Source organism: Elephas maximus, chromosome 7 (genome assembly GCF_024166365.1).
Source record: "Elephas maximus indicus isolate mEleMax1 chromosome 7, mEleMax1 primary haplotype, whole genome shotgun sequence".
Taxonomy (NCBI): Eukaryota; Metazoa; Chordata; class Mammalia; order Proboscidea; family Elephantidae; genus Elephas; species Elephas maximus.
The window spans coordinates 83,072,121-83,088,624 of NC_064825.1; the positions used below are offsets into that span (position 1 = coordinate 83,072,121).

The following is a 16,504-nucleotide window of genomic DNA, read 5'->3' on the forward strand; positions in this document are numbered from 1 at the left end:
CGAGCTGATTCCAACTTGTAGTGACCCTATGTACAACACAATGAAACACTCCCTGGTCCAGAGCCACCCTTACAGTTGTTAATGCTTGCGCTCATTGTTGCAGCCACTGTGTCAATCCATCTCGTTGAGGGTCTTCCTCTTTTCTGCTGACCCTGTACTCTGCCAAGCATGATGTCCTTCTCCAGGGACTGATCCCTCCTGACAACATGTCCAAAGTATGTAAGATGCAGTCTTGCCATCCTTGCTTCTAAGGAACATTCTGGTTGTACTTCTCCCAAGACAGATTTGTTCATTCTTTTGGCAGTCCATGGTATATTCAATATTCTTCACCAACACCACAATTCAAAGGCGTCAATTCTTCTTTGGTCTTCCTTATTCATTGTCCAGCTTTCATATGCATATGATGTGATTGGAAATACCATGGCTTGGGTCAGGGACACCTTAGTCTTCAAGGTGACATCTTTGCTCTTCAACACTTTAAAGAGGTCCTTTGCAGCAGATTTACCCAGTGCAGTGCATCTTTTGATTTCTTGACTGCTGCTTCCATGGCTGTTGATGTGGATCCAAGTAAAATGAAATCCTCGACAGCTTCAATCTTTTCTCCATTTATCGTAATGTTGCTCATTGGTCCAGTTGTGAGGATTTTTGTTTTCTTTATGTTGAGGTGCAATCGATACTGAAGGCTGTGGTCTTTGATCTTCATTAGTAAGTGCTTCAAGTCCTCTTCACTTTCAGCAAGCAAGGTTGTGTCATCTGCATAACACAGGTTGTTAATGAGTTTTCTTCCAATCCTGATGCCCCGTTCTTCTTCATATAGTCCAGGTTCTCGTACTATTTGTTCAGCATACAGGTTAAATAGGTATGGTGAAAGAATACAACCCTGACGCACACCTTTCCTGACCTTAAACCGATCAGTATCCCCTTGTTTTGTACAAACAACGGCCTCTTGATCTATGTGCAGGCTCCTCATGAGCACAATTAAGTGTTCTGGAATTCCCATTCTTCACAATGTTATCCATAGTTTGTTATGATCCACACAGTCTAATGCCTTTGCATGGTCAATAAAACACAGGTAAACATCCTTCTGGTTTTCTCTGCTTTCAGCCAGGATCCATCTGACATCAGCAATGATATCACTGGTTCCACGTCCTCTTCTGAAACCGGCCTGAATTTCTGGCAGTTCCCTGTCGATATACTGCTACAACTGTTTTTGAATGATCTTCAGCAAAATTTGCTTGCGTGTAATATTAATGATATTGTTCTATAATTTTCCACATTCGGTTGGATCACCTTTCTTGGGAATAGGCATAAATATGGATCTCTTCCAGTCAGTTGTCCAGGAAGCTGTCTTCCATATTTCTTGGCATAGACGAGTGAGCACCTCCAGCACTGCACCTGTTTGTTGAAACATCTCAATTCATATTCCATCAATTCCTGGAGTCTTGTTTTTCACCAGTGCCTTCAGAGCAGCTTGGACTTCTTCCTTCGGTATCCTCAGTTCCTATATTATAATGACATGTGCAAAGATCTGGAGACAGAAAACCGAAAGGGGAGAACACACTCGGCGTTTCTCAGGCTGAAAGAACTGAAGTAAATATTCAAGCCTCAAGTTGCAATAGTGAATGATTCTATGGGGAAAATATTAAACGATGCAGGAAGCATCAAAAGAAGATGGAAGGAGTACACATAGTCATTATACCAAAAAGAATTAGCCAATATTCAACCATTTCAAGAGGTGGCATTTGACCAGGAACCGATGGTGCAGAAACTATGACATAATAAATGTCTTAAGCCCCTAATTTTTGAAGTAATTTGTTATGCCAGCTACAGGTTAGTATACATGCAAATAAAAGCAAAATTTGAACTGTGATAAGGCATGCACTGCTATGACAGTGGCTAACAGGTGTATGATTTAGTATGGGGGATTGGGGAACATTTGTGAGCTTAAATTTAAAGAACACTAAAGAACATTCCTGGCAGAACATATGAAATGTCCCTGTTGTGGGAGAAAGCCGGGGCAGTTGAGAAACCAAAAGTTGGTAAGCGTGGCTAAGTATAGATAGCAAAAAGAGATGGTAGAGCTAGGTATGAGGCCATATTAAGGATTCTGGTCTTTATCTTAAAAGCATTGTAAATCCATTGAGAAGTCTTCAATTGAGGATACCAAACCAAACTAAACCTGTTGTCATCGAGTCAATTCCAACTCACAGGAACCCTGTAGGGTCACTATGAGTCAGTAGGGGATGTGGGTGACTAAGTAAAATATGATTTAGTAAAAAACATTCAATCTGCCTTGTGGAGAATAGATTAGAAGTAGTAGGCTGAGGGTAAGCTCTGCAAGAGTGAATGAACGGAGACCAGTCAGAAAGCAATTATATTTGTCCAGAGAGATGATGATGGTTTGGACTAGAGTGGTGGCAGTTTAGATGGAGAGAGGTGGGCAGATTTGAAAGGTTTTGGATGTAAAATAAATAGAATGTGGTGAGAAGTTAGATATAGGAGATGAAGAGAGAGGGAACTTTAAAGGTAGGTGTTTGACTTGGGGGTTGGTTGGATGAGGACCAAATTTTTTTTGCAGAAGACCTTATATTTTGTTTTGGACGTGTTTTGAAATGCTTTTCAGACTGTCAGAATGGAGGCGCAAGAGCCAGTTGGATATTTTGGAGCTCTGATGTTTTGGAGATTACAAGAGAAGTCTGATTTAAAATTTGTAAGATTTAATTCTTAAGAATTCATAACTTAAGTGATACAGTCCTTGCGGGGTTTTGTGGTCAAAAGAACACAGCCCATGAAAACAATAATTATTTCAACATAATGCAGGTTTGTTATGTATTTCTCAAAACCGTTAAGGGGACTGAGTTTCCAGCACTACTTTCTAATGTTGCTCTTGCTCCCTTTACCATTTTCTTTCTCTATTAGATGCAGCTGCTTCTCCACCCCTTTAAAACTCCTGAAGAAGCTCCCCCTGTAATACCATCCAGCCTAAATTTTATTCTAATTCATCTTTTGGTCTCCACTGCCTTATCATTTGAATTGATTTACTTGTTTATTTCTATTTTGACAATATCGGGTCCTCTTTGGAGTGGAGGGTAGTGAAGGAAATTGGGAACGCAAAGTCAGAGTTCCTTCAATGACTTAGGGAGAGAACACTTCTGGGAAGAGCAATACATTTATGATTTTCATCATGTTACTCGGTTATCACCCACCAGAGGCTATTCGGGAGAAAAGACCTGGCAGTCTGCTCCCGTAAAGATTACAGCCTAGGAAACCCTATGGGGCAGTTCTACTATGTAGAACTGGAATCCACTCGATGGCACGCAACAACCCAGTTATCAGCTTATATGTAAAAATTAAAGCCACAGGCTTAGGTGGCTTTGCCTCAGCATTGAGTAGATGAACGGGTGTCCTGATCCATGAGTACTCCATCGTGTCATGCCTGGGATAAGGATGATGAACCCAGAGAAGACTAAGCATCACTGTTGCTTCTGCCTGGAACCTCTGTTCTAACTCCTGCTTCAGGTCTCAGCTTAGGTATTGGTTTCTATGGAACCATAGTTCTGATACTTCATTTCCAGTTTAGATTCTTCTCCAACAGGCTGTTATTATTGCTGAAATAATTTATTTAATTGCATGTGGTCCCCAATGGACTCTAAACTCTGGGAGCCTGGGGTACAAGTTCACCACTGCAACCTCAGTAAATACTATCTTATTTTTTATGTACAGGAACTCAATAAGCACTAGTTTAATTAATTCAGGCCCATAGTCTCATCAGGCTCATTAGATTCCATATGTGTATCTCAACCACACTTACTACTTAGCTTACTGTCAAAGTATATAGAACTGTTCTTAGCAAACAACATAAAATAGCTATACTCCAGATTCTTGTCTTAGATTATGACTTTGAACTCTCTGCCACCTAATACCTATAAAAAGTTTGGGGGAAATAAAATTTATGAAGTACTGCAGTATACTTGGACTGTATCATTTGGCACTCCTAGAACTGGTTTCACTGACTTGTGCTTTGCTGTTACTCCATAGCTTATATTGAAGAACAGTAAAAGTAACACAGCTTTGAAACTCATTATTGTGTTTACTTATTTTTTTTAGGGATAGAGAGGAATGTGATTTCTTTATAAGTACCAACAGGAATTTTTTTTTTCAATGTGCAATGCTAAGAAAACTTACTTTAAACAACTACTGTTATTGTGTGTATATATATATATATATAAAATTATGTATATATGTATATATATAATTATTGTATATACAAAATTATATTTTTATTATAATTAATTTTTTAGGAATAGGGTGAATGATGCAACTGCTCAGGATTCTGTCTTAGCAATAGCTTCCAGGAAACTCAGAGCTAACTATTTTAGCCTGTCTTTGTTATAGGAAGTACTTTGTACAATCATGAAGATGGTGCAGGATGGGGCAACGTTTTACTCTGTTATACATAAGGTCCCTATGAGCCAGAGCCAACTCTACAGCACCTAATAACAACAACAGATATTTTATGTCCTGTATTCTGATTAATAATCTTACCACTGATTTTCTTTTTTAATTCCTCTTGTCCTTATCGCCATCCTCATCCCCTTTCCCATCTCTATTTCTTTACTTTTTTTACTTCCTGTATTAATTTATCTTTGTAAGTCATCTCAAATTTTCTTTGAATCACAGGACATTAAAAAAAAAAATTACATGTAGACATCAATAGCACAATGAATCTCTTAGTAATAATATGTTTGGGAACTGATTTAGTGCTAACCTTAACTTCTCTCGCTAGATCTTCTAGACTTTGCAGGGCATTGAAACTGTCTGTGGCAGGTCGAGTGCCCCCTCTTCTAGATTCTGTTTCCTGAATAGAGGATCTTCTTTGTTTTCCGAGGCAGGGAATGGTCTGCCCTTTGTCTTTCTCTGGGCTTCTAACCAGTCTCCCAGAAGCCCACACCATTTCTAAACTATTGCCTAGTTTCTAAACAGTTGCCTATGTTACAACTGGAGCTCTGGTGGTGCAGTGGTTAAGAGCTGTGGTGAGCTACGAATGCTAATCAAAAGGTTGGCAGTTTGAATTCACCAGCTGCTCCTTGGAAACCCTATTGGGCAGTTCCACCCTGTTCTATGGGGTTGCTATGAGTCAGAATTGATTCAACAGCAATGGCATAACTATGATTTAATAAAAAGTTTGAGTTAGGTAGAAGTAAATTTTATAAAAGTGAGCTAGTTACTTGCCCTCTTTCATATTATGTTTTGTAGTTTTTTGTTTTTAAAGAACCACTTAAAGCATTTAGATTAATTCTAGAAAGGTCAGTAAATTTGGATTACACAAAGGATAAACTAAATCTGAAAAAAATAAAAGAAAGTTCCTGTGGGGTAAATGTATATGATGATTTTAGATATTTGTTCATGTTCAGATTTTGTTTTCAGTGCTATTTTAAGTAGTTAGGAAACAACATATAAATGTGATGAATAGATGAAGTTAATTGAACACTTTAATGTTTGTTATATCTTCTGTATAGTTTATTTTAAAAACAACTAGCATTCTTTATAGATATATTTGCAAAACTGAGTTTAAAGTAATATATTTTCATTGTTTTGTTAACAAATCAAACTTTTGAAACTATTTCTGACTATTAAACCTTTCTGGAAATTTTTTCCATATCCTCCCGGTCATTGAAATTTATCACAGGACTTTAACTGAGAAGGTTGGTGAACCTTCTTTCTTTTTGATCTTGCATCCTGGCTGGTGCTTGGATATTTCTTCTGTAAGAAAAGTTTTGGTAGATGAGTCAGTGCACTGAGTCATAGGCAGCATGAAGCCTCTAGTGTTCTATACTAACTAATTGGAAACAGTTTCAAAATTAATTAAGGCACAGTTGTCAGCTCAGTGTTACTGATTGACATCCCACCGAAGTATTTTGTCTTTTGGCAACTTGCTTAATTGTCCTTTGGTATTTAGGTTTTTGTTTTGCTTTAAGATTTTTTTTTTAACTGCTCTATATAGACCTGTAGTTACCATGTTAATTTTTTTAAGTGCTCTTTTATGAACTTTCTGTCATTTGTGTTTAATTTCTCCCTTTCTTGATGCCTTTTTTCCCTTAAAAAATATCCAATACAATCTCTTTTCTTTTTAACTTTTGTTAATTTGTCAATCCACGAGGGAAATCTTTTATGCCACACAGAAACTAGTTCATACAATTAATAGTGTATTGATTTGTCAAATATAGCTCACTCACTCTGCAGCTAAACACTATGGGTTTTATTTAATGAAAACAAAATTAAATGGCTTGTTTAGATCCTTTTACATTGCATTAATTCAACATTAATAAATTCATTAAAAGTGACTTGTTTTTGAAAGTTTGTTTCTTCGTTGTGCTCATATTTGTTTGAAGGAAAATATTTTCACTTATATAAAGAATTTTTCAAGGGGGCTTGATTAGGTATTCTTCATGTTTATAGAATACTGAATGAGAGGAAATCAAGACCAGGGAGATATTTTGGCTGAAGAGAACAAGTATGTTCTGGCAAGATGATAAAACGCCAGGGTGAATTACTGAGGGGAGAAAAAAAGGAGAAGAAGAAACAGAAGAGAAATCACATTTATTAAGCGCCTGCTAGGTTCTAGGAACTTTACCTATATTATTTCTCTAAATCCTCCCAGCATCTCTGTCAGATGAGAATTATTTGTCCATAAGCAAATGAGGATCTCGATGTCCAGCAAATTAATAACTTATTCAAAGCCCTCAACAATATCTGTCTAATAAATACTGAAGGGATTCTACAGCAGTGCTTCAGTGTGCTGTCCAGTGTCAGATTCAGGCATCATGCCAAATGAGAATTCAGAAAAAATATTTGATCTAGTTATAAAATAGATAATGTATGGGGCAATAAATTGATTACATACCTTTTAGTCATTCTTCTTGACTATTACTTTAGAAGTTACTGCACTGGTATTGAGGAACACTGTACAATCAATGATGTCATAATTTAATTGGCAGCATTTTCTTTATGGTACATAAATTAATGCTGCATCTTCCAATCGCTATCATTTTAGATTTGATGGTATATAGTATTTGATCTTTGTCTGTCTCAGTCCTTAGAGATCTCTAAAGAATAAGGAAGGCAACCATTTGACCTAATGATTTTGAATTCATTCTCCCTGAGGCTTGTTCTAATGAGATGGTCTTTAAAAATTATGTGGTTATATAAATTTTAGAAACACAGTATAATCTATCTCTCTCGGAGAGTCTCAGTGTACACTGGCATGTAAGAATTCTTGCATTTAAAACAAAACATTTTTAGCTTTGTTTAACCCATTGTTATATAAACTTATTGACTACAGAATCTTCCCCCCACCCTGCCATCTCTTTCTTATTTATGTTCCTGTTTTTCAAAGAACATTATAAATGTGCTTGAAGGACTTAATGCTGTGTACATCTAACTCTGGGAAATGCTGGCTTACACAGCCTCTTGTCTAAAAGCGTAGTCCATCCTTCCTGAGAGGGAACAGATATTTTGTTTTCTGCCTTCTTACTCAACTTCATTTTATTTTTAAGTTTTGCTCATGGATTGTTCACAGCCACATTATCAATTTCTTGCCCTTTTTTTTTTTTTTAAAGTTTCTTTAGTCATGGTATATAGTTTTTCCTCATTTACTAGCAAAATTATGATTTTTGAAAGTTATTAACTGGTTGTTTGGAGTTTTGTAAGAATTCTAAATAACCACAGAATTTTTGGTCATGTATAAACTGCAAAGGAAAAAATTTTTTTTCTGGTATTTTATAACATCTAAAGGTCAGTTTTTATTCTTAAAGGTCAGTGGGCTATAAGAGCCTCATTACCATATGTTATGATCTCTTCACAGGTATAATATTTTTCATCTTCAAGGACTTACTAACAAAAAAAAACAAACCTGTTGCCATCAAGTCAAGTAAATCTTCATTCCCTGGTATTTTTCTTGTTTCCCTCTTCCCTCTTTGGTTCCTCCACCGCCACCCCAAAAGATCTGGACTTAGTTTACTTACCAATCCTGTATTCTGTCAGGATTATGTAATTATTTAATGCTGCAACATTTGATCATGCTCATTATATTCTTCATTTTAATAATGTTGCTTTTGGAGCCCTGCTTTTAGCATTCTGTACAAGAGAGTGTACCTAAGCCTTTGACTTTTTATACCTAAGCTAAAACTAGTTCCTCCTTACCAGTCTTATTTTTGGCCAGTGTATTATCATGTTTCTTCTGTCACCACGGTGTTTAGGTTATATTGATTTCATTGAAACCTTTTCAATTTCTTTCTTACCTATGGTGTTAGAAGTTATAGCCTATGCGTATGGTGGGCATTGCTACCAACAAATATTCTTGAGTTTGAGTTCTAGCACGGTGGGGGGCATCATTGAGTTTACATATACTATGCTTTTGACCAGTCTATGATTTCAATGAGGAAATAACTCATTAATTAATAACTGCTTTCATAGCATACAAAGGGGGCCCATAGAAGTGCTAAAGGGTATAGGAAATGATTAGAAATGTGAATTAGTGCCAGACTGTATAGCAGTTTGACTGCCAAGCTAAGACACTGCTAAGCTAAGACAGCTTTTGAGCAAAGGAATGCTTCATTTTCATTTTTCTTATCCTGCCATGTTCTTAACCTAGCGACTTAAACTTATTTCAAGTAACTTGATACTTTGTTACTATCTTAGTTATCTAGTGCTGTTATAACAGAAATACTACAAGTAGATAGCTTTAACAAACAGAAATTTATTTTCTCAGTTTAGGAGGCTAGAAGTTCAAATTCAGGGTGCCAGCTCTAGGGGAAGGCTTTCTCTCTCTGTAGGTTCTGGGGGAAGGTCCTTGTCTCTTCAATTTCTCTTTTCTGGCTCCTTGGAGATCTCCATGTGGGTTGACATCTATCTTCCTTCATCTCTCCTTATTTAATCTGCACCTTTTATGTTTTGTAAGAGACTAACTAACTTAAGACATACCCTACAATCTTGCCTCTTTAGCCTAACAAAGGCAGCCCATTCCCAATGGGATTATAACCACAGGCTTAAAAACAATATAAACCCTTTGCCTTCCAGTAGATTCTGACTCACAGTGACCCCATAAGACAGAGTAACACTGCCCCATAGGGTTTCCAGGGAGCAGCTGGTAGATTCGAACTGCCAACCTTTTCGTTGGCAGCCAAGCTCTTAACCACTGCGCCAACAGGGCTCCATGAAACTATACAATCTGTTCTAGTCTAGCCAGCCTAGTAGAGTATCCAGGCCATTCTTGCAGTTTGCATTCTCTAAACTGGAAATCAGGAGTCTTGGCTTCTGGTCCCAACTCTGAGTGACTTTGCAGATCACCTTACCTTCAAGGCCACAGTGCCTTCATAGATAAGATACAGACTTTAGATTAGGCAGTTACTAAAAGGTGTGATTCTGGATCTAGAATCTATATGATCCTTTGGTGTTGGGCCAGAAGCAGTTGAAGATGACTTCAGGAAAGCATGAGGGTAAGGCCATCTTTTTTCTCTCACTGTACTGTTTCTGATGGATTACCAAAACCGAACTGATGACTGTTCAGAATTCATCTGCTTCCAACAGGAAAAAAAAAAAAACCTGTTTTAACTGCAAAAAGAACCTACAGCAAAACAGTGCTTAAAGTCCATTTAAAATATACTTGGTATATTTCAAATTGACAGTTAATAAAGAAAATTCTGAGGAAAGAAAATATCTCTGAGGTGCTGTACAACTAGAAGCCACTCATTGAGACAACTGTAGAATTTAGAAAAAGAAGTTGAGTGATATCTGGTATTTCTTTACTCCTGACACACCTTTGGTTAGTGAAGCCTCTTCAGATTTTAAATATACAGACTACAGGCCTGGCATTACTCAGGTCATATCTATTATGTTGACAGCCCTAAACTCTCAACCAGATTAGGTTTGAAAGACTTAACCCCCAACACCTTCCACCTCCCATCTCCCACAGTGCTCCTTTATGCCTCATTGTCAACAAAGTGGTGGGACTAGAAGATTTTAAAAATACTGTCCAAATTCCATAATTATACCATATCAGCATAGAGCTGATCTTTCTTTAGCTTTGCCCATGTTTCACTGTTACTGGTTCTTTTGTCTTCCCTTTCTTGTTCATGCAGGTTTCCCTGTACTTTCTTATTATTTCTGTCTATTTGGGCCATGGCATTGGATTGGATTTGTGTGAGAGATACTGAGGGAACAAACGAATTGAACCAATATCTTCTCACTAACATCTTTTCCGCAAACACATACACACAAGCTAACTATTTTGGATATGGCTAGGAAGGAGACAGTGAAAAGAAAAACAAAAGTAGGGAAGGTGAGAGTATCAAGTTATGAAGGATACTTTAGGAATATCTGTACTAGCTTTGAACTGGAGATGATTTTAAAAAATGAAAGAATACCCTCCCCCCACCCATACACACTGTGGCAGGGAGGGGTGGTAAACAAAACCCTAACATTTATGAGATTTCATTCTAAAGGATATTGCTGTCACTTCCAGTTATCAACGGTTTGGAAATCTTGCCCATAAGCGTTAGAATTTAAAAAAAAAAAAAAACAAGGGAATCATTGCTGTCTATCCAAGAGAGATGAGACTTCATCCTTACATTCTTATAAGACTTTATTTATCAAAGGTATTCTCAGAAGGTAATGATGTACCTGAAACTGTTCCAGCTTGTGCTGAGACACTCCCACGCTATGTAGTTGGAATAGATTTAAGCACTCTTTGTAAAACCATGCCAGAAAGTTCTTACCATTTGAAGTTTCTGCCCTCAGTTGGATTAAGAAGAGGAATTTCCCATCTGTTCAGACACAGAAGAACAGCGATCAAAAAATAGGTAATAAGAAAATATTCCCTGTTCAAGATGTGCTTTTTGTGGATGAAAGAGTTTCCTTGGAAGGAATTGTTTGTTTTCCCATGACAAATATTTGGACCTGATGCTCAAAACAAAATTTTCGACCTGAATTAAAAGCAAACATATAGCCCTAAATATTACACTATATAATTCTACTTGTTTTGGTTGGGATTTGAATTCAAAACCCAGGCTGCATTCATGGTTGCTAAATATTCTCCTCCTTTCTCCCTATAAAACACCACATCACTACCTCCTCATCTCTTCCAGGATGACTGTAAGAACCTCTTAATTGGTCACTTACCTTCAGATACATCTTTCACTTTGCTGTTATAGCGATCTAACTTTAGATGTGATCATATTGCTTTCCAGTTTAATGGTCTTTAAATCCCTGACAAAATGTACAAGTTCTTTTACCACCAGTCCCATTCTACCTTTTCAGCCTCCTTTTCTGCCACATGTCCTACTTACTGTCGACTTCAGACATAATGATGATTCTTTCAGGTGCCTGTGATTTTGCAAATGTTTCTGTCCCTTCTTTGTTCTTCCTTCTGGGATGGTGTTGGCCACACTGTAACTGTGAACTTGCCTGTTTCCTCTTTAAAATTGTGAAGGGATCATGGCTACTTTATATTTTCCCTGCATCTAGTGCAATTCCTTGTTCAATAAATGTTTCTATATCTTGTAAATTTCTGGGTATCTCTCAGCTAGACAAGAGTTAGAAACCCAAGTAAATTTAAGGCTCTTCCTTAATGCCTGTATTTCCAGAGTTTTCACCTCAAAACCAAAACAAAAAAAAACCAAACCCAGCTGTCGAGTCGATTCCGACTCACAGTGACCCTATAGGACAGGGTAGAACTGCCCCATAGAGTTTCCAAGGAGCACCTGGCAGATTTGAACTGCTGACCCTTTGGTTAGCAGCTGTAACACTTAACCACTATGCCACCAGGGTTTCCTTCACCTCAAAAGGAATCCTTAATTTCTAATTTTTATCCACACCATTATTGGGCCCACCCTCTTCCTTCAGATTTCAGTAATCAGGTATAGTCACTTGCCTATGAAATAGAGAGGGCAGCCCCCAGCACGTGTGTCTGGTTTCTTCATACTATATATCATTGGTTATTGGACCTCGTATTTCTTTTATTACCGAGAGTTTTGGAATTTACTTCTGTACCCTTGGCCACACCTGTTACTTTATGTACATTTTAGTCATGTGGACTGTAGTTTAGAGAAGTGAAGTGAATTGCCCAAGATCACATAGCTAGGAGGTGATAGTTTTATATGGTCTCAAAGCCTACGTGTGCTTTTTTTTGCTACACCACACTGCTAACCTCATAAGCACTATGCCTGAGCTCTTCCTCAGATCATCATCTTCTCTGTCCTTTTTTTGAATTAATCTCTCATTTCCAATGGAATGGCAGGAAGGGAGTGGGGTCCAGGATACAGAATTTCTCTTTCCAGCCAGTTTTTATGAAAGAAATTTGTTTATGTATTTAGTGATAGCCATGTGGTGGTCACAAGGCATCCTCTTTATAGTTTGACAGTTAACAGACAGTAAAAGGGGGAAAAAAAGTGCTAGGAAATATTTTTTAAAACTTCAGTGCCTTTGGGGACTTTTTTTACTTTGGAAAATAATTTAAAAAATATTCTAATATGAGATTTATACATTCGGGATTGGTTAAATGAATAGAGAGAGAAAGAGAGATGAACTCATGAAAATATTAATCTGTTATTGCTTGTAAGGAGAATAACGAAAGAATAAGAAAACTTCATTTTACTCGTATCCCAAAGTTTTGTCTTAGTGACCCAGTCTACTGAGTGGGCCAGAAAGTGTACTCAGAACATGATGGAACTGGCATTTAGAAAATCCAACAGATAAAATATTACACCCACTGACTCATGAAGCAAACAATTAAGGTCCCAATTTAGAATGATTCTGGACAGAGGCTCTAATTGTTAGACTCATTTAACAAATATCCATGTGGTAGAGCTGGAAGCATGAGCTAAGTGCAGAAATTAGTAGTGCTAGGGAAAGTTGTAGTTTAAAATTTGAACCTCTTTATCTCCGTAAATGGACTCATGTACATTTTATATAAATATATAAATATCAGTTAAGATAATGGAACTGTTTCAATTTTCAAACTAGGGTTTTTATCTGATGTTTCTATTATTCTTTTTTTTTTTTTTAAAATATGTAACTCATAAGTGCAGAGTTTATCTTAATTTTAAACAAGCTTTTTTATTTATTGAGTCTCTAGTAAAGAATTAGGAGATTCAGCTGGTAATTGAAAGGCAGATTCTAGCATAGTGGCTAAGAATACCGGCTGTGGAGCCAGACTGCTTGAGGACAAATCTTTGTTGCTTTTCTTGCTTTATGATCTTAGACAAGCCACTTAACTTTCCTGTGCTTCAGTTTCCTCATTTGTAAAATGTAGATAATAATAATACCTGCCTTATAGGGTAATAACTTCTTGGTATTAACAGTTTTTAGCTTCTGCCCTGCCATTATCTTGTTATGTAATTTTAAGAAGTTATTTATTTTGTAGGAGGAACTAAATAAGGTCCAGTTTCCTTCTAGTTCTAGAATTTATTTTAATAGAGTGAAATAGACATATAGCAGCTTATATAATAATGAAAGTATCTAGATTTTGATATGAAATAGGTGTCTGAATAAATCAGAGTTCTCATCTACTGTATTTCCATGGACACGTTAGTTAAGTGTTAGTGGTTGTTGTTAGGTGCTGTCAAGTGTGTTCCAACTCCTAGCAGCCCTGTGTACAACAGAACAAAACACTGCCAGGTCCTGCACCATCCTCACAATTCTTGCTGTGTTTGAGCCCATCTTTGCAGTCACTGTGTCAGTCCATCTTGTTCAGGGTCTTTCTCCTTTTTGCTGACCCAGGTGGTGCAATGGTTAAGTGTTCTGCTGCTAATCAAAAGGTCAGAAGTTCAAATCCACTAGCTGTTCCTTGGAAACCCTATGGGGCAGTTCTACTCAGTTCTAAAGGGTCTTATGAGTCGGAATCGACTTGGCAAAGGATTTGGTTTTGTTTGGTTTTCGGCTTTACCAAGTATAATGTTCTTCTTCAGTGACTGGTCCCTCATGTCCAAAGTACATGAAACAAAGTCTCTCCATCCTCGCTTCTAAGGAGCATTCTGGTGGTACTTCTTCAAAGACAGATTTGTTCATTCTTCTGACAGTCCATAATATATTCAGTTGCTATTGAGTCGATTCCAACTCATAGGAACCCTATAGGACAGAGTAGAACTGCTCCGTAGAGTTTCCAAGGACCGCCTGGTGGATTCAGACAGCCAACCTTTGCCAATGCCATAATTCAAATGCATCAGTTCTTCTTCTGTCTTTCTTATTCATTGTCTAGCTTTTGCATGTATATGAGGGGATTGAAAATACTATGAGTTGAGCCAGGTGCATCTTAGCCCTCAAGATGACATCTTTGCTTTTTAACACTTGAAAGAGGTCTTTTAAAACAGATTTGCCCAGTGCGATATATCTTTTGATTTCTTGACTGCTGCTTCCACGGCTGTTGATTGTGGATCCAAGTAAAGTGAAACCCTTGGCAACTTCAGTCTTTTCCCCATTTATCATGATGTTGCTTACCGGTCCAGTTATGAGGATTTTTGTTTTCTTTATGTTGGGGTGTAATCCATATTGAAGGCTGTGGTCTTTGATCCTCATCAGCAAGTGCTTCAAGTCCTCTTCACTTCCAGCAAGCAAGGTCGTGTCATCTGCATAACGCAGGTTGTTAATGAGTCTTCCTCTAATCCTGATGCTGCATTCTTCTTTATATAGTTCAGCTTCTTGGATTATTTGTTCAGCATACAGATTGAATAAGTATGGTGAAAGGAAACAACTCTGACACACACTTTTCCTGACTTTAAACCACACAGTATCTTCTTGTTCTGTTTAAAGACTGCCTCTTGGTTTATGTACAGGTTACTCATGAGCACAATTAAGTGTTCTGGGATTTCCATTCTTAAATGTTATTCATAATTTGTTAGGATCCACACAGTCGAATGCCTTTGCATAGCCAATAAAACACAGATAAACGTCTTTCTTGTATTCTCTGCTTTCAGCCAGGATCTATTCGATATCAACAATGATATCTCTGGTTCCCCATCCTCTTCTGAATACAGTTTGAATTTCTGACAGTTCTTTGTGGATGTACTGCTGCAACTATTTTTGAATGATCTTCAACAGAATTTTACTTGTATGTGATATTAATGATATTGTTTAATAATTTATGCATTCTGTTGAATCACCTTTCTTTGGAATGAACACCAATATGTATCTCTTCCATTCGGTTGGCCAGGTAGCTATCTTCCAGAATTTCTTGGCATAGACAAATGAGCACTTCCAGTGTTGTATCCACTTGTTGAAACATCAGAACTGGTATTCCATCAATTCCTGGAGTCTTGTTTTTAACCAGTGCCTTCAGTGCAGCTTGGACTTCTTCTCTCAGTACCATCAGTTCTTGATCATACGCTATTTCCTGAAATGGTTGAACTTTAGTAGTCTGCCTTGTAAAATAGGATAATTAGAACTGTTTATCGTGCTGATTTTATTAAATAACATGTGTAAAATACCAATTGTAACGCCTGCCATATAGTACGTAATCAAAATACTAGTGCCCTTTACTCTCTCTTACACAGTCTTTCTGTTTCTCTCCATTCTCTCTCTTAAAGGCACCTCAGTCTAATTTGTGCATTTAAATCTGAATCGGTTTTAGTACGGGATGATTTTAGAATATGACTTAAGTTGCCATTTAATTTGTGAAAGAAGGTTGCACAAGTTTTAGGCAGAATGTTGTGGAAGGGAGAATCATGTTATGGCACTGAATGTTAGAAGCTACAACAGATAGAAGCACCTCCTAATGGCATTTAATCTGAGAGCATTAGAACTGGTGCAGGGTAAGGTGGTCCCTAGTTGTCTGCAGAATTAATGCTGTATTTCAGAGGAAAACGCAGAACTTGCCCTTTCTCCTCTAACTCCTTCATTTTGTTAAGGTTTTTCTTTTTGGATCAGTATTGTAGTAATGTACAGTAGTCTTATCGTTACCCATTAATAAGTATTTGTAGAATGTATAGATCTCCAGTAGGAATATGACATTAGTTATTTAACTGGTTTTGACATTACCTTGTTAGGCCTTGATAAAAAATACCCGACTTTCCTAAGTTACACCTTCTTTTTCAGGGTGAATCAGATGACAGAGGAAAGGTTGAACTAGATGATTTAAATATCTTCCAACTGTAAAATTTTATGCTTCCTGAAGTCACTATGAGTCAGAATCAATTCAATGGCAACAGTTTGGGGTTTTTTGGTTGGTTAAGGTTAATCTAAGTGTATCACCTTGCACAGTGCAAAGTAATCAACCTTAGTAAATGCTACCTGCATTCCAAGAGAGTTGACTTGAAAGCTAAATCTTTTTTTTTTAATTTTTATTGTGCTTTAAGTGAAAGTTTACAAATCAAGTCAGTCTCTCATACAAAATTTGATATACACCTTGCTATATACTCTTGGAAACCCTGGTGGTGTAGTGGTTAAGTGCTACAGCTACAAACCAAAAGGTCGGCAGTTTGAATATGCCAGGCGCTCCTTGGAAACTCTACGG

At 37.3% G+C, this 16,504-nt stretch overlaps 1 protein-coding gene across 2 annotated transcripts in view; it reads left to right on the plus strand.

Annotated features, from left to right (window-relative positions):
* METTL15 (methyltransferase like 15) overlaps positions 1 to 16,504 on the plus strand; it is a 250,315-nt gene that overhangs the window by 38,384 nt on the left and 195,427 nt on the right. The window contains exon 2 of one of the 2 annotated variants that reach the window (XM_049890761.1): positions 1,105 to 2,710. The exons of the other annotated variant lie outside the window; for it this stretch is intronic. Within the exon in view, the coding sequence (XP_049746718.1) occupies positions 2,633 to 2,710 (78 nt within the window). The 5' untranslated portion in view covers positions 1,105 to 2,632. The remainder of the gene's footprint in view (positions 1 to 1,104; positions 2,711 to 16,504) is intronic. 2 annotated transcript variants of the gene reach the window in all.